The 19,398-nt window shown below is 36.0% G+C and overlaps 1 protein-coding gene across 1 annotated transcript in view; it reads right to left on the bottom strand.

The window, feature by feature from the left end:
* Positions 1-19,398, bottom strand: part of FAM171B (family with sequence similarity 171 member B) — a 66,988-nt gene that overhangs the window by 23,252 nt on the left and 24,338 nt on the right. The window contains exon 2 of the mRNA XM_043577246.1: positions 3,624-3,857. Within this exon, the coding sequence (XP_043433181.1) occupies positions 3,624-3,857 (234 nt within the window). The remainder of the gene's footprint in view (positions 1-3,623; positions 3,858-19,398) is intronic.

Here is a 19,398-nt window from a genome sequence, read left to right as displayed (position 1 = left end):
CTTATTAGCTGCAGGTGTCAACATAATGATTCAATATTTATATATATTGCAAAATGATTACCACAGTAAGTCTGGTTAATATCCACCACCTTACATACATTTTTCCCCCTGTGATAAGAAATTTTAAGATATACTCTTAGCAACTTTCAAATACAGAATACAGTATTATTACCTATACAGTCACATGCTGTATAATACCTTTGTTAAAAATAGTGCAATCTACATTTTACATCTTTCATTGCTTTTAGGTTTAAACAGGCCTTCCTCATAAATCATTTTGGGGGCACCTGGGTGGCTCAGTCAAACGTCTAACTTCAGCTCAGGTCATGGTTTCACAGCTTGTGGGTTCGAGCCCCATGTCGGGCTCTGTGCTGACAGCTCAGAGCCTGGAGCCTGCTTTGGATTCTGTTTCTCCCTCTCTCTCTTCCCCTCCCCCCTACACACTGTCTCTCTCTCAAAAATAAACATTAAAAAAAATTTTTTTAATCATTTTTATTTTCTTGTATTTAACATAATTTGATTTTCCACATTTGAACTCTATGAGCAATATATCTGGAATATGAATCCAAAATATCCTAATACTACTTTTTTTCAGCCTTTTCTTAATGATTTATACTGGTACCTTGTCATAGATTACATTTTCTTTACATGCTACTTAGTATCTAATTTGTATCACAGTATTACAGAATTTTAATTGTGTAGCTACATATTATTTTAGTTATATGAATGGCAAATCACCTCTAGTAAATCTTCTTTTAAAATGATTTCCAGGTTTTTATTCTCCAAGAATTATTTTGCCAAGTTTTTTAATGCATTAAATCTATAAATTAGAAAGAAGTGAAATCTTTACAATATTCAGGCTTTCTAAAGAAATACAATGCATTCCATTTATCCAGGGTTTTAGTTTTTTTTTTTTTTTAAGGTCAATCAGTAACATTTGTAGTTCTATTTTCCCCAATATATGGTTATTTCACACTTTTTGTAGGTTTCCTGTATATTTTGTTTGTCCTTATTGTTTTGAAAGGGATTTCTTTTCATTATTTTTCATAACTGGTCACTACTTCTGGTATATAAGAATATGTATTGACTTGTACCAATGCTAATTCTATACTTAGTAGTTCTGTCAAATTCCATTAATTCCATTAATTTTGAGATTTTTAAGATTCATGCTTTGTAATTTTCCAGGGATATGATAACTGGAAATAGTAATGTCTTTGATTCTTTCTTATACTTCTCCTCTTTTTTGGTCTGTTGATATATTTTTGCTCTGATAAGAATCCATAATGTAAAATAATATGGACATCTGTGTTCCGTTTCTTATTTTCATAGGATCACCTCTACTATTTTATAGTCAAGTATGACTTTGAGATATTTACCATGTTAAGGATATCTTTATGGTCCTAGTTTTTAAAGAGCTTGTTCTTAGTTGGGCATGGATGGTCAACTTGTAACATGCATTTCAGAAAACTATTGATGCTATCTGATAATTCTAAAGTGTTCCACTAATATGATATGTAAAATTGACAGAGAGACACATTTCATATCCTTATAATCCTGCAAAGAAGAAAAATCCTACTTGGTCTTAACAGAATGCTATATTTAAACAATGGTGAAACTCTTTTGTATTTTCTGTTTAGGATTTTTGTATTTAGAGTTATAAGTAAGATTGGTCTATAAAGGAGTACATGTGTATATGAGAGAGAGCACATATGAAGGCATTTAATTTTTCATTACCTTTGTTAGATCTCAGAATCAAGGCTGCACTGGTTTTATAAAATGATTTGGAGTGTCTTTTTTTAAAATAGCCTTTTGCGGGGGCACTTGGGTGACTCAGCCAGTTGGGCGTCTGACCGGCTCAGGTCACAATCTTCCAGTTCATGGGTTCAGGCCCTGCATCAGGCTCTGTGCTGACAACTCATAGCCCGGAGTCTGTTTCAGATTCTGTGTCTCCCTCTCTCTGCCCCTCACTTGCTCACACCCTGACTCTCTCAAAACTAAACATTAAAAAAATTTTAAATAGCCTTTGAATCAAGCTATTTTTATTCAGAACATTTATCCATGGTTATGGTCTACCTCATCTAAAATCAATATAGTCATTTATATTATCACAAAATTATTAGATTTTTTAAGATTATTGCTTTGATACAGAACATTTGATTTTTTAAAGATTTTATATATTTTTTCTTGTCTTTTATTTCCTTATTTGTTTAGATTACAGATGCATGTATAATTTCTTTTGAAGAACTAGCATTTTGTCAATTCTCTCTACATTTTCTAATTAATGTCCATCTACTTTCATCTTTATTTCCTTTTTCCCATCTTTTAGTTTCTTTCATTATTTTTCTAATTCTAATTTAATGAATAAGTGTGCTTCATCTCCGTCTTCTAAAAAAAAACTAAAGTGGGGCGCCTGGGTGGCTTAGTTAAGCGGCCGACTTCGGCTCAGGTCATGATCTCGCCGTCCGTGAGTTCGAGCCCCGAGTCGGGCTCTGTGCTGACAGCTCAGAGCCTGGAGCCTGTTTCAGATTCTGTGTCTCCCTCTCTCTGACCCTCCCCCATTCATGCTCTGTCTCAAAAATAAATAAACGTTAAAAAAAAAATTTTTTTATAAAAAAAACTAAAGTATATAAGACCAAGAATTCACCTCAGACTTTTATATCCCTAGTCAGATTTTTGAGTCATGATTTTATTAAATCTCATTTACATGAGTCCTAATTTATCTAATTCATTTTTCATTTTCTTTCTCATTCTAAACTTGAATAAGAGTTCAAGAATTCAAATGTTTCCAGTATGAAACCAAATTAAGTATCTAAATTCTAATAACCATCACACACACACAAAAAAAAAAGATTGATTACCTAAGTATCATCCTTCCAATCAGACTTGCATTCTAGTATCTTCTATGGTCTGTACTTCTCCATATCCAATTAGTCACACTAAGTCTTATCCATTCTTATTTTTTTTCCTCAGATTTATTGAGCTATACCTGATATAACTGTAAGTTTAAGGTGTATATGATGATTGGCACAGTAATTACCAATTCTTCCTTCAGAATGCCTCTTATATTTACCTCCTCCCTTTCATTCCCTCGCTTACATCAGACTGTTACTGTCCACCAGGAGCACAACCACAGCTTTGGAGCAAGGCTCCCTGAATCCATTCTAGCCCTGTTTTGGGCCTAAACGTCATACACTGTTAAGTAAATTCAGTTTCCAAACAACTTACAGTTATGGTACTCAAGAATCTGCACTGCCTTATGATTCCCATAAATCTAAACTTTTTGCCTCTACTTTCAAGAACGTCCTTGCACCATCTGGCCCACCCTGCTCCTCACTAATCCTCTGGGCATGCCAAGCCTCTCACCGCCACCTGCAGACAAGCTCTGTACCAGAGCAGAGCTCTTGCTCAGGACTCTTTCAAGCCTCTGTGAGGAAAAGAAAAAAAAAAAAGACTTTCATGTTTTCTTCCAACTGGCACTCCTTTCTAACCTCTCTGTATTGACTTCACATGGGTTGTCTCATTGTCAGTTTACCAGAACAAGAGATTCCCAAAGCAGGGAAAAAAAAAAAAAAAAAGTCATGTACATTTAAGTAAAGGCTTTTACACTGTTGTTGAGTGCTTACTTGGCATTTTTCCAGTCTTCCAAGGCAGAGGTGTCAACACGTAGCCATCCTTGTAAGCAACAATGGTTAAGCTGAGCCCTAATTTATAGGGTACTTTTATCAACACTGCTCCATTGTTCTTAGTTACTGTGGAATTTGTTTTCGTGTAGTTTACAAACACTTCTACAACTGCTTGACTCAGGTACTGACGACTGATGATGTCATTCACCTGTACTTTCAGCATAAATACAGACACTGGAAGAGAAAGAAGCCAGAAATAACAGCATGTCAGATCCTAGGGTGCATATGTCACTATACCTTAAAATGTCATTCAAGACATCTGAATAACCATACAAAACTGATAAAATCTGGAAACACATATGTATGGATGCATTGACACAGGGGGAGAAACATTCCAACAAATTCATTATTCTTTCTAAAACTGAATAAATTTTTATTATTAATAAGGCACAGTGTTATTATCCCAATTTTTTTTTCTGCCAGTAAAAAGGAGAAGAAAAGGAAGCAGTGAATAAGGGGAAGACAGAGGTTCTGTCTTCAGAAAAACCCATTTTCACTTGGCCTCACTAGTTCTAATGCTATCAAGTAACTAATTCAAAATATAGTCAAAGTTCCTAGAATCAAATGCAATCTCACTAAACCTTAGTGCATGACTAGCTCCTTTATTTTGTTCTGTTGTCTGGAAAGCATGGGATGTGTTTCAGTTCCAAATTACCAAATATCAAAATAAAATCTTTAAAATACCAAGAAGTATATTATCTGTTAAATATGTAAGAAAGCACAGTAAGATAATAAATTGAGGAAAATAAGAATTAACTGGTTTCTAACTTAAACCTACAGCTTTATAGATCTTTGACAATATGTTCATGGATATACCAATGTTAATGTCTCATAAAAAAACTTGTATCACCATGGAAATGCCTTTGTAAAGCCTGTATCACAACTTTACCACCTTTGCCAAAGAGGCCTTCTCTTCTGCTATTAATGGGCTTTGGAGTCAGTCGATGCCCATCTCTGCCATTCCCTAGATGTGTGACTTTGGGGAAGTTACCTCTCAAAGTCCATTTGCTCATCTGTAAAATTAGAATAGTAACTACTTTGAGGTAATAAAATGAAATAATGCAAATAATGTGTTCAGCACAGAGGTTAGCTGTCACTTAATATCATTAATAATAAAAATTATTTCTCCACAGTTGGAGACCATTTCACAAAATTAGCGTCATCTGTAAGAAATAACTCATGAGGACTGATGTTGCGGGTATACATTTGCAAAAACCCATTTCACTCCAAATATTTTTTCACAAGAATAGAAGGTCAGGTAAAAAATCCTTGTCACCATTGCCTGAGCTGCAATATTATTACCAAACTATTCTTACACCTTATATACTCTAACTTTGTTAAAAATAAACTAGATTTTAAATTGCTTTTGGACCATAACAAAGACATTTTAAATACAAATCGAACTACTGCAGTAATCACCCAGTCCTAGAAAAGATGCAATCTAGCAGGCTAGAAAAGAGCTCTGATCCTTTCAAGACTCTAAAATTCAAGTTAAATGTTATTCAAACACTATTATCTATTTAGACACAAAGATTTTTTAGTATATTTCCTCTTTGGTATGATAATAAAATGTTAATAATATATAGAATAATAATTATAACCACAAGAACTAAAATGTGTTGAGGGTTAATGAGTCAGCCATTGTGTTCATTTTTAAGTGCATCATTCCATTTACTCTTCAAAATCCTAATTACAGAGACATTGTTTCCTTCATCATATATATTGGTAACTGTGGGTTAGGTTTGTAAATCATCCATGGCCAACCCGCAGTAGATGGAAGTAACAGGACACAAACTTGGGACCATCTCTCCTCAAAGTGTGTGCTCTTAAGCCAGTGCATTACAACTGCCTGATTTAACTCTTTTCTTTTTAAGTTTATTTATTAAGTGTGAGAGAGAGCACAAGCAGGGGAGGTGCCGAAATAGAGGGGGGGAGACAGAGAGACAGAGAGAGATTCCCAAGCAGGCTCTGCACAGCAGTGCAGTGTGGAGCCTGATTCAGGGCTCAAACTCACGAAGCTAGAGATCATGAGCCAAAACCAAGAGTCCGATGCTTAACCGACTGAGCCACCCAGGCACCCTGCCTGATTCAGCTCTTAAAAGCAATCCTAACCCCAGTTTAGAGTGAAGAGATGGGAAGAATGAATTGGGAAAAAGGAAAGAAAAGGGAGGATTATATTCTGGATAGCTATACCTTAAAATGAGGTTCCATTAGTCTGTCTAAAAAACTGTTAATTTCCAGGACAACAATCTCTATATATTCAAATGTATATATGGAGAATAGAAAACAAAGAAAAATATATATTACTGATATTTATCCATACCTATGCCCTCTCAGCATTTTTAATAATAGGCAGCTTTGTGGGAGGTTAAATTATTTGTGATTAGTCATTACTATCATTGCTTTTAATAAATTCAGGAGCATCAGGTACTAAAAGGTCAACGAAGCCTTGGTTTTTAGCACCTCCTGTTCCTCAAATTATTTATTTTCCCATCATTTTATAAGTTCGGCCCATTACTCTAAAATTTAATAAAGATCATGTAACATTTAAAATCAAAACATGAAGAAGGGCTGTGGATAAGCCCATGTTCCTAATGCCAAGCCTTGCATGTATATTATCACAAAAATCTCAATCTACTTTTATAAAATATGTGATATCAAGTCTACTTTACCAATGAAAAAATGAGAATTCAGGCAAGTAATGTGAACTGCTCCAAGTCTCACTCATTTTAAGAGGTCTTGTTCGCCGAAACACATCCCTGTGAATGACTGCAAAGCCATCTTTACACCATGTAACGGAGTCTTGGGATCACGCTACTAAAATTAATTCAAGGAATATATTGTTGCAATTACTGAGAAATGCTTATATAACATGAACTAAAAAGAAAAAAGGAGGGCCGTCTGGGTGGCTCAGTCGGGTAGGCGTCCAACTCTTGGCTTCCATCCAGGTCATGATCTCATGACTCATGAATTCATGCCCTGCATCAGGCTCTTTGCTGACAGTGCAAAGCCTGCTTGGGATTCTCTGTCTCCTTCCCTTTCTGCCTCTCCCCTGCTTGCACTCTCTCGGTCTCAAAAATAAATCAATCAATATTAAAAAAAAAAAAAAAAGAAAGAAAGGAAAAGGAAAAAAGGGAACTCCCCAACAGACACACACATTAAACCATGGCCTTAAACTCATATGGGAAATATAACTCTTGTGTAAAAAACAAGTAAAACATGTGACATGATGGCCTCCTAAACTAAACGTCCTTGAACAGGTCCACCTAGAATAAAAGCTATGTGTAGAAGACAAATAGTTGCCCCATTCAAAATAATTCCTCCAACTGCCCAGCTCCTAATCCCCTAGATGAAATTTACTGAGCCGCTGGCACAAAGTACCTCACTAACGGGGGCCAGAAAGATTCTGTCAGGACCTCAAAATGTGGCTGAAGAGACACAGAAGCAAATGGTTGCCGAAGCTGAAACATCTTAGAAAGTCTAGGAGCACCTACCCACTGAGCTTTCCAAAGTCTCCCTGCCCTTTGTCCTTCCAGAGGTGGGTTGTACAGCTCCTCCTGCTGATCTGTGAGCTGTAGCATCATCCCTCCCCAGAGGCCCTTTATTCCTTGTAGCCAGAGGCAGATTCTGTTGCTTCCAAAGCAAGCACCTTGGATGATACAGGATACAACTGTAAACGCAGCATGTGTTATTTAATGGGCTACTCTATCTTTCATAAGAGAAGGTACAGGAAGGAAGGATAATGTTATGTACCAAAAACAGGATAAAGCATATAAGAGGGAGACTGCACATAACTAAAAGGGAATTAAGATTCGCTAATAAAATTTAATAATGGGTCTTATTCAAATCAAATGTACCCACAATGGCTCCTTCAACAGCATCTTCAGGAGTAGGAATTCTGATTAATTCCTTTGCTATAACGATTAATTTCAGAAATTCTGAGAGCCTTTGATTTATAGACAAACTCCAGTGTGTAGTAAGATCTTAAGCGAAATTCATAAAAAAACCAAACCTGTGTCTTCTGTCTCCTCCTGTCAAAGTACAGTTGTCAAAATAAGACACACTAAAGGCTCCTGACATTCTGAGGCTGGATTTGATTCTTAATGTTTTCCAAAACATTTTTTAATCCAGAATGGATGGTTTTATTTTTCCACATGTAATAATTATGTTAAAGAATAAATTTGGTGAGAAAATGATTATCAAGTTCAGGAAAAAAATGATTTGCAAAGGTCAAATATTGCCGATCAAAATCAGTGTTCCTCTGAAGAGATCCCGTATTTCTGCTCCTTAGATCTATTAGACTCAGGACATAATGTAGCCCTGACCAGCAGGGTGCTCTCTAGCTCAATTTGGGAAAAAAAAACTAATGCTATTTATGACATGCACACACACACACACACACACACACACACACACACAAGCTGAGTGCGAGAAACTTTATCCGTGTTGTCCAATTTCATCCTAATACAAACCTGCAAGACTTTCCCCCCATTTTAAGGCAAGGAATCTAAGGCTGGAGTTGCACAATTAAGGCAGGATTCACAGACAGGTTCATCTGACTCCAAGTTCTATGCATTCTACTCCCCACATCTCTTCTTGAAAACCAGTAGGGATTTGGTTTTTACCATATTCAGTAGCTTACTTGTTTCCTTCCAACCAGTGCAGAGAAGAAAGTGCAGAGAAGAATTTGCTGGTCCTATGAGCCTTTCACCCCATCCCTAGGCTGGGTTTCTGTGGCCCCAGCATAAGCAACAGCAAAAATAGCATTAAAAAAACCAAAAAGTCTCAGCTGGAAGCCTGCTTGCTGCTATTAAAGGGGCATAAACAATTCTTTCTCCTACAAATAAAAGGACAAGAATAAAGAATTGCCTGCCCAAGACTTAAATAGGACACTTCTGATTTCCATGGTGTTAACATTTTGATTAAGCAAACAGGGCTGGCAACCAGATGTTATAGATGTATATATAATCTCCATAACAATCCCCCTACTAATTATCCAACAAAAATACTTTGGCATTTAAATGGGACAGATTCCGCGATTAAACATATAATTTTCAACCACAGGTGCTTTTGTCTCCATAATCTATCCACTCTTCTCCGTTGCATTTTTCAGGTTTTCGTGCACTTATTATTTTCTCTGTCACATAATTATAATCATTATGTCTTGCCACATAATCTTCTTTTCAATATGTCACGATTAGTTTAAAAATGGTTCAATATCAAATGATTTCAACTGCACCCTTAGAAAACATATAATCTAGATGTTGAGAGAAACAAGTAAAAATAAAATACACATCAATGAGCACAGTCCTAAGGTTGCCGGGGAAAAAATTAACTATCATATAATTAAAAGCATTGTTAAGTAATGAGAATAACTAAAATTCAAAAGAGTACTCTATACATAAAGAAGTGCTCTTGAAAAAGCATATTAGAACCAACACTATATTATGATTTTGCTATAAGATATAGATGAGTGAGTCAGTCTAATAGGGATTTTAGAAAAATAAAGCTAGCTATTTGTTTGGGTGACATCTAGAGCTTGAAGTGGGTGGGCTGATAAATTATAACGCCACTTCTTTTCAAAAGAACTTGACATCATCTTATTATGTTGTTACCATTATGTAGGTTACAACTGTATCCATAGAGTTGTACCTTATTTTCAGATTTCTACTGTACAAAAACTAGCCCCCTTCTTTTGTGTTATATTTCAAGCATCTACAATAATTTCATTTAATATGCAACATTTTTCTATGAATGTAATGCTAAAAACACATTAGGTTTATAAAGCTTTTATAAATAGATCACAGATCAAATTTTAAGTATAAGATACTCTGACAATAAAATAAATTTTAAAACTTTACTGAGGTTTAAGCATTCAAATGAGAACTAGACTAAAAATGAAGAGCACAAAAATATAGTGGAATAAAATGGTTGGGAACAATTAGAAATATTCACCTACATTAATTCATCAAATGTTTATTGACTGCTCACTTTGGGCCAGATCTGCAGTAGCTAGGTATTAGGGATAAAAACATTAAGAAGAAACAGTCTTGCCTTGAGGATTAATTTAGAATCTATGTAGATGACAATCTGTATGATAAGTATCCACCTCAAAGAGATACCTTCATTCCTAGGTTCACTACATTATTCACAACAGCCAAGGTATGGAAACAACCTAAATGCACATCACTGCATAAATGGATAAAGAAAATGTGGTATATACATACAGTGGGCTACTACTCAACCTTAAAGAAAGAAGGAAATCCTGCCATTTGCAACAATATGGATGGACCTGGAAGACATTATGCTAAGCGAAATAAGCCAGACACATAAAGACAAATGTTATGATCTCACTTATGTGTGGAATCCAGAATAATCAAACTCACAGAAGCAGAGAATAGAATGGTGATTGCCACGGGGTGAGTGGAGGGGGAGGTGATGGTCAAAGTGTACTAAGCTTCAATTATAAGATAAATAAGTTCTGAAGATCTATACAGCATAGCGCCTATTCCTAATAATATGTATTATATATTTAAAAATTGCTAAAAGGGTAAATCTTTAAGTGCTTACCACAAAAAAAATTCATTGTTAATAGGGATGGGAGGAAACTTTGCAAGGTGATGAGTACATCTATGGTCTTGATGCCTTGATCGTGATGATGGTTTCATGAGTATAACTCCAAACTCATGGAGCATATACATTAAATATGTACAACTTTTTACATGTCAATCATACCTTGATAAAGTAGTTTTAAAAAGTATCGAAAACTGTGGATTTAGTATTTACTTTAGAATCAGTTCACACTATCATTTTTTGAACAGGGAGAATGTTGATATTTTGAGTTCAGATCTCTAAAGGGCCTGCCCATTCATTCTTGCTTGTTTTCCATAATCTGACTTTTTGGTCCATTATAATAGAGACTTTGTGGTGAGAACCCAAAAGATGACAAACTTCTGGCTATAACCCAAATCAGGCTTTATTTGTACTTTGCCATTTTCATACAAGATATCCAGTCACAGAAATTTTAATTTAGCGCTAACTATATAAATATCTTAAAATGTACACAGAAAACATCTGGTCCCAAATTTCAATGTCTGGGTATTTAAGACCTTTAGTAGAGATGTAACAATCATGATTTCACTAAAAAGAATATAAATTAATCCCCAACTCTTTAGCCTGGCATTCAAAATCTAAGATCTGGCCATCACCTTCCTTTCGAGCCTTATCTAATTAGGGGTTGACAAATGACAGCCTACAGGCCAACTCTGACCCACCACTTACTACTGTAAATAAAGTTTTCTTGGAATACTGCCACAGTATTCATTTATGTATTGCCTACAGCTGCTTTCGCTACAACAGCTGAGTTGATAGTTGCACCAGAGGCCATATGGCCTAAAATGATCTATCTGGCACATTACAGAAAAACTTTGCAGACCTCTGCTCTACTGTCACATAAATGAGTCAAGGGTCACTATCCAAGACCAACCCACTTTCTTGCTACATTATTCATTTCTTTCTTTCTACTGAAAAGTCTCCCTTTTTTTTTCCATCTCTCCCTGCCAAAATCCTACTCCATTCTTTAACATTTAGCTCAAACACCCCCTCTTCAAATAAATTTACTCTTATTTCAGTCAGATGGGAACTTCTCTTCTGTACCTGCTAGTCTAACGGCACATGATATATTCTGGCCTTTGCTTTGCTTTCTGTTTATTTGTCTTCTCTGTGAGAATAAGTTTCTCCACAATCAATGCATTTCAAACTCAGCTTTGTGTTTTGCTGGAGTTTAGTAAGGGATTTAGAATATGTATTCTGAATGGAATAAAGGTCAGGAGGAAAAGTGGGGAGAAGGAGAGTAGGAGAAAGAGGAGAAATAAAGGAAGAGAGGTAGAGGGAGGAGGACACAGAAGATCAGAAGTGGCCAAACACCGGGGAAAGAATAACTGTAGAATTTCCACAGAGGCCACCTGAAGTTACAGCCAGCTTTCTAACCCCACTATTTGGTAAAATTTTGAGTTTAATCTCAGTTACCCAGTGAGAAATATATTATTGCAATGATCACAGCAACAAATAAATATTAAGATTCCTTTTCCTTTTCCTTTTGGAAACTAATATTTTTCCTTCTTTTTCAAAAGAATATTTGACTGGGAAATTTTGACTAGAGAATAATATAGAAGTAGCAAAACTTGCTTAATAAATATAATGCAACTGTATTACAGCAAAGATTAAAATTAAAATTTTTACTCCTGTTACAGAATACCAACATAGTTTGACAACTCTTTCTCCCAGGGTACCAGCAAAATTTCCCTATTTGAGTTGGAAGCAGGGTTGAAAGTTCAGCAAAAAAGCAAGGACAACAAAGAAGCTCGTAAAGAGAAAGGAGCATATGATTCCACATTCTGTAATGCAGAGTGGAAAGGGCTGCAACAGTTTACTCTTTCTGGCATTTCAAATGTGGACACATAGCCTTCTTTTAAAGGAACAAAAGGGTGCTGAATTAAAAAAAAACTCGCTAAAATAAAAAAGTCTCCTTTTCATTGCTTAAGTACCAGATTGGATCCAAAATTCTTACTGGCTCTGGAGTTTAACAAACAAACAAAAATCTGTTCCTGTTTGAAACAGAAACAAATTTATTTGCAGTAAATTAATATTACAGAGGAAACGTCAAATCTAAGAAGAAATCAAAGAGTTAGATTAAGAACATTATCTCCAAAGGTGAAACATGCTATAAAGCAAATAAAATACACATTTTCTTCATTTCAGTCAGGGGCTTCAATGAGTATGATTCACCAAAACTAATGAAAAGAATGACATAAAAAGAATGCTTATAATTTAAGAATAAGTACATTGCAGACGACTCAATAGGGAACAAATGAGAGGGCTGGGCCATTAGCCCTTGGACTCTGTTCCTTCTTACCCATGCAAAAGACCTTTTCCTCAATGCAAATAAGTCAGTCTGACTCCAGCTCCTAAAACATACTGTCCAACTCACTCCACAGGTATTTCTCATCCTGACTTTTATCTTTTCTTCCTAATTTTTCATCCTGCTTCTTAATCACTTACAATTACTCCCTCACTCACTCACAAATTCACTCAAACTATGGTATACAGGGGTGCCTGCGTGGCTCAGTTAGTTAAGCCTCTTACTGGAGATCAGCTCAGGTCATGATCTTGCAGCCATGAGATTGAGCCTCACATTGGGCTAAGTGTATAGCCTGCTTGGGATTCTCTCTCTCCCTCTCGCTCTCTGCCCCTCGCCTGCTCACACATGCTGTCTCCCTCTCGCTCTCTCTCTCTCAAAATAAATAAACAGTTAAAAAAATTTTTTAAATAAAGTATGCCATATATGGAGGCACTAAATGTGGAGCAACAGAACCTAGAACCCAGAGAGGAAAGGTTAGGGATCAGTTTTTCACTTGTTTGAAAAGGCATTGGTCCCAGCTGCCACAGAAGTACTGGGTACCTAACACAGACTGAGGTGGAGAAAGGGGCTTGCTGGACAAGCTAAAAGAGCATGCCCCATTGCTCCAGGCATATACAGGAGCATTCATCAGTAACACAAACAACATCACAAGGGCCGCATTCCCAGAATCTAGCCAAGGAGCAATCATGGTCGCAGGCCCCACACATGCAAGGACTGAGCAACCAACTCTGCTGTGTTAACACTCTCCTCGCACCCTATTTTTCCATACTACCTTCTTTACATACTATATAATTTACTCATTATGTTCATTTTGTTTCCCCTACCAGACTGTTAGCTCTATGAGGGGCGCCTGGGTGGCTCAGTTGGTTAAGCACCCGACTTCGGCTCAGGTCATGATCTCACAGTTTGTGAGTTCAAGCCCTGCATCAGACTCTGTGTTGACAGCTCAGAGCCTGGAGCCTGCTTCGGATTCTGTGTCTCCCTCTCTCTCTGCCCCTCCCCAACTTGCACTCTCTCTCTCTCAAAAATAAATTTAGAACATTAGCTCTATAACATGGACTTTTTCATTTTATTTACTCCTGTATCCTCAAATAACAATCCTTACTTTTGAATGAATGATTGAGTTAGTGAATGAATTCCTTCCTCTGATACCATTAAGTAAGATCACTGGCTCAGAACTACTTAACTGCAAGGGAGGATGCAAATGTGTAAACTGAGGTAGATAAGCCTTGAAGTAGAGGGCAGGACAAAGAGATGGGTAAGCAATCATTTCTGCACACAGACTATTTGTAAGTGATGTACTTCAAGCTAAGTGCACGGTCTTTGATTCATTACACTTCTTCCTTCGGTAATTTCTTTCAACAGATACATTCATTCTCATGATATTGAGAAAGAACTTCAAAACACAAGTTTTTTGTTAGGGCAACCATTGTTGCTTTAAGCAATTATATGAGGATCAGTTTCCACCAATTATTACTCAACTTTAATTTGTAGGATAATACTCCAGTAGATTACCAAGAAACCAGAATTGAAGTTGGAAGTAAAAATGGAACAAAGTAATTTATGTGAAAAAAAAAAGACTACTAGAAAAACACCATTTGGGAAAATAATAAAATAAATAAGAATATTTTTAATATAAAGTTTTTATTATATATATATTTCACAATGACTTATGTTTCTTAATACATTGCTACTTAAAAGGAATAACCGTTAGGAATCTTTGAGTAGCTCATGTTTTCCCCTAGGTGTTTCAAATATATGGGAGAGACAAGAACAACTTTAGAGAAACATTCATGAGAGGGAAGAGTGATGAAACAATGGAAATCGGGTTGGATGTGTTAGCTTGGGTACAATACCCTGTTGGGGATGATCTAAGTATAAATTGCTTAAATTGAACACAAAGTACTATAGCCTCCTTTGCAATTTAATGATGCAGTGTTCTTCAGTACTCCCAATTAGTATAATTTATGAAATCTAGAGAAGACTATGTCATGCATGCCAAAAAGAAATCAAATTATTGCTATTTATATACCATCCTGAAAAAGGATTTAGTATACCAAACCGACAATGTCCCCCAAAAGTTACCCCCCCAAGTTTCTAGAAAGGATGTAAAATCTCCAAACTAAATAATTGTAGAGTGTGATTATTATTTTGAACTGCACAACTCTGACTCAGGAGACCTGGAGTAAGAGAGGACTCATCACTAAAGTCCCTGCTAACACCTTTCTCTAGACTGGGCTTTAACGTAGGTCAACTGTCTGTACCAACTGGGACAGCCAGCAGCCTTCATCTCCTGCCAGGGGATCTGTCCAGTACTGCCCAAAGACCGGCCTATCTATCCCTCCTGCAAACAGGAAAATTTTCTTTACCATTGTGTATAAAATGAATTAAAACTTTAAAGACAACTCAGAATCAAAGAATACAGTACTGTAAAGTACTTATTAGTACAGTGCCTTGAATCTAGCTAAGCACTTTTTTTAAGTACCTCTTTTTAATGGTTCCATATCTTAATGCTACAAAGAAATAGTGTGATTAATCTCCTCTCTTAGAATGTATGCAGAGGTTTAGCAACTGAATATCTAAAGCCAATGACGTAATCAACAAATATTTAGGAAACAAATCTTCTGTGATGCCTAAAACAAAACAAAAACATCAAAAGCCTGAGATTTGGGGCCACAGTTCCCAAACTGTGCTCAAAGCCAACAGAGGGGACACAAATTCAGAGGGGTAAAATTCCACACAGGCGCGATAATAACAACATCCTCTGGACACTGCAGAAACTGGAGACCGCCCACGATTCAATGTACTACACTCAAATCAAGGCCATTCCATTTTGTGAAGTTGGGTGTTCAGTGACTGCTCTGATAAAATGCAAATACTGCATGAAAATGAAATGTCAAACAGGAAATGAAGACGCAGTGTTCAATCTCATTCCAAAATCTGAGAAGTTGTGCCATGTCTAACAAATACATCCCATTAAGTAATCAGCAAGTATTTTTTTCTTGAAATGACTACTAAGTTGTTAGGTCACACACACAAAAAATTACTGAGACACTAAAGGATCTGTGAACAAAGAAAATTTAGGAGTCTTTGTATGTTTGCTACACAGTTTTATTAAGTACCTACTATATGTAAGGTCTATACTGGTCACTGTGAGAGATAAAAGGAAATTAGTTGCCCTCAAGTAAGTACATGAAAGAGTCAAATGGAAAGAGTGAGGGTACCAAGAAAAGCGCATGCAGAGTGTTTGAGTTCAGAGAACTGTAGAATTACACTATTCTGGTTAACAATGTTATGAAGCAAGAAATGAGTCATATGTGAATTCTGAATGTACATCTTTCTACAAAGTGCCTGTTCACACTTTATTGTCTTACTATAAATATTCCAGGAAACAACTATTCTTTGAAAACACATGTGTTATTGTAAACACATATGTGTCTACTTAACTCTTTTCTGAATGCCTAATTGTTTAAATGAACAAATAAGTGACATATTAAATGAAAATCTTACAAAACCTCACGATTATCAGTTTGCATAAAGTGTCACTATTGTTACCGTTTCTAGGACACTCGACTCCCTTGACCTAGGACATGGTTTCTCAACCTGGGTAAACATTAAAATCATCTGGGGGAACTTTTGCTGTATTCCCAGGCCCCACTCTAGTCCAATTAAGTCAGAATCATTGCAGATGGGGTCCAGGGAGTCACAGTTTTAAAAGGTCCCAGATGATTCTAATGCATAGCCAAGGTTGAAACCACTGACCTAGGATAAAGAATAAGTATATCCCAAAGGGGCAGGGATATGACCTAAAGCCATCCTCTTCAGTTCAATTGTTCTGTCTCTTTTAATATAAAAGAATTTAAATTACTTATCTTGGATTGAAATGGGCATGCCCATTTACTCCAGGGCTTGCTGGTGGTTCCTCTGTTGCACACCCCTAAAGGCATGAGCACCCCAGAGAATCGGAGATATAGGACACAGATGTGAAAAAAACCTAACCTTAGTGGCTGCGTCTGCTGATAGTTATTGTTACTTGTTTAGGTTTTGTGTGTGTGTTTTTTTTAATCACCGATAGCTGCCATTTTCTAATCCCTTATCTCTGGGTCCTCATATTTATTTATTTAAGTAGACTCCATGTGCATCATGGAACACAACATGGGTCTTGAACTCACGACCCTGAGATCAAGACCTGAGCTGATATCAAGAGTAAGCTGCTTAACTGAGTCACCTCTGTGTCCTCATATTTAAAAGGGTTTGGCACCACTCAATATTTTCCATTAGTTTTCTTCTTTTTTAATGTTGTATATAGAAAATACAGAAAAAAACAGAGGAAAATAAGTTATTTCCTAATTCAACCTCTCAGAAGTAACTTGGATTCCATCCAGTACTTTGAAAATACTTAATCCAGTACTTAAAAAAATAGATTTACAAAATTAAGATTACATTGTGTATATGTGTGTAACTGTGTATATGGTTATATAAGCATGAAGTAAGGTATGAAAAAAACTCACCACATTAATATTAACTATATCAATTGGGTCATTGAGGGAACAGAATACCATTTCACTTGCTACAACATGTGACATGACTTACTACAGTGAGCTTGCATTATACGTAGGAAAGAAAAAAAAATAAGCCAATAAAGAATGTTATAAGCTGGGTTTTTCAGTTAAGTTTGTATTGTGAACATGTATCAATAGTATTAAATATTTTTCAAAATTACCACATTTCACTACTAAAGAACATTCTATATGTTATTATTCATTTAACTTTCTCCTATTAGCGTATGTTCAGTCACTTCTATTTTTCACATTTGCAAATAATGTTTTAATTAAAAATCCATGTACATAAATGTTCATCTGAATTTTCAATTATTGCCTTGGTAGGAGAAATAACAGGTCAATATATAAACTGTTTAAAGCTTCTTGATTTGTATTACTAAAATGCTTTCCAGAAAGTTACATCCATTTATACTGTAAATGTGGAGTATTCATATTTTATTTTACCATAGTTGATATATCATCAACATGACTGCTCCCTTACCCCAGGGAGTTAAGGTGAAAACCAATATTCAGTAAAGTTTCAAAATCATTCTATTGTCCTTTAAGTTTACCTTTTATTCCCAACATTGTTAGTCGCTTTGTCCTGTTTTTTCTTCATACCTCTTGATAGGGTGAGAGAGCCTCTTATGAAGAAAATTAAATATACGAACAACAGCGTAAGAATAACAGGAGCCCATCATACCCTCTTTGGTTGTTTTGGGATTGCATTGGTGAATTCATGGACTTTATTCACAGTAAAATCAAATGAAAAGGATTTAATAAAACATCCATTTTCCCTTTTACAGAGTCTTTCTTTCTTCTTTCTATATGCAAAGTATGTTGAAATCAATAAAGAGAAAATGGAATTTATTTAGAACCTGCCAGACACATGCTTCAGCGTGTCTTTTAGAAAGGGTTTGAAACCTACTATCAGCATTTCGTTAAAGCAGATGAGACCCACCCTGCTGGGAGAGTGGTTAGATTTAAACAGAATGAGTCCAGCATTTTCTCCAATGCTTCTCTGACACTCTGGTAGCCTTTTCCTGGTAATTAGACATCTGAGAGGAATACTGACCAGTAAATGGAAATTCAGGTGCTACACCAAAAACATCGAGTGCCTAAAGCATTAGCACAGCATGAATTCTACAACATATACAAGATGCAGCCTAGTATTAGTAGATAGCCAATATACTGCCAGACCTGGAAATTTTAAGCAAAACGAATCATTCATTAATTTATTTTTTCAGTGAAAAACTAACATGAAATTGAAAGATCTTAAAAGACAAAGCAGATATGACAATGCGCATGCAGTATGTATTTTGTTTGAAAGAAAGGCCTATAGGTAGCATTGCAGTATTTTTGAACTTCAGATATCAATTAAACTCACTTGACTAAACATTCATTGCATCCTGACCAGGCATCAGATGAAGTGCCAAGTCCAGAGGAAGCATATACCATAACTTCTATTTATTCAACACCTTCTTTGTGCAGAAACTGTGCCAAATTTTTATGTATGTCATTATATTTAATATTACACAGTTTCAAGTCTGAGGTAGTTGAAAATCCAGTGGGAAAAGTGTAAAAAATAATATAAACAATTTATATACAGAAAAGGGAAATATGAATTCTAAATGAGAGATGTTTTCAAGTAGGAATGAATTGAGGCTGAACTTGAAGGAAGAGATAAATTTTATTTTTTTAATGTTGTATTTATTTATTTATTTACAGAGCATGAGCAAGCATGCAGACAGAGGGAGACAGAGAATCCCAAGCAGGCTCTGCACTCTCAGTGCAGAGCTCGATGCAGGGCTCAATCCCACAAACTATGAGATTGTGACCTGAGCCAAAACCAAGTCAGACGCTTAACGAAATGAGCCAACAAGGCATCCCGGAAGAGATAAATTTTGAAGTACAGAGTTGAAGTATGGACATGTAAGTAACATGGAACAGCATGAGAAAGGGCACCCAAGTTTCCAAAAAAAAAAAAAAAAGTAAATAAATGCAATGTTAAGGGAATAACAGTCAGTTGTAGCAAGTAAGAAAAAAGGAATCTGGGAACAATGGGAAATGACTGAATCTCATTCTATTCTCTGTGTAATGAAAGGTTGAGAAGCATGTGACAAGATCAGGAGAGACATGCACGATCTCCCTGGGAGCAATCTGTAAAATGGACTTGGATAGTGAGAAACCGGAGGTAGCTATTGAAATACTTTAGGATCAAATGAAGAAAGTCAAAATTAGAGTAGAGGCAGTA

This window comes from Prionailurus bengalensis, chromosome C1 (genome assembly GCF_016509475.1).
Source record: "Prionailurus bengalensis isolate Pbe53 chromosome C1, Fcat_Pben_1.1_paternal_pri, whole genome shotgun sequence".
NCBI classification, from domain to species: Eukaryota; Metazoa; Chordata; class Mammalia; order Carnivora; family Felidae; genus Prionailurus; species Prionailurus bengalensis.
This window is presented reverse-complemented; position numbering and strand designations above follow the sequence as displayed.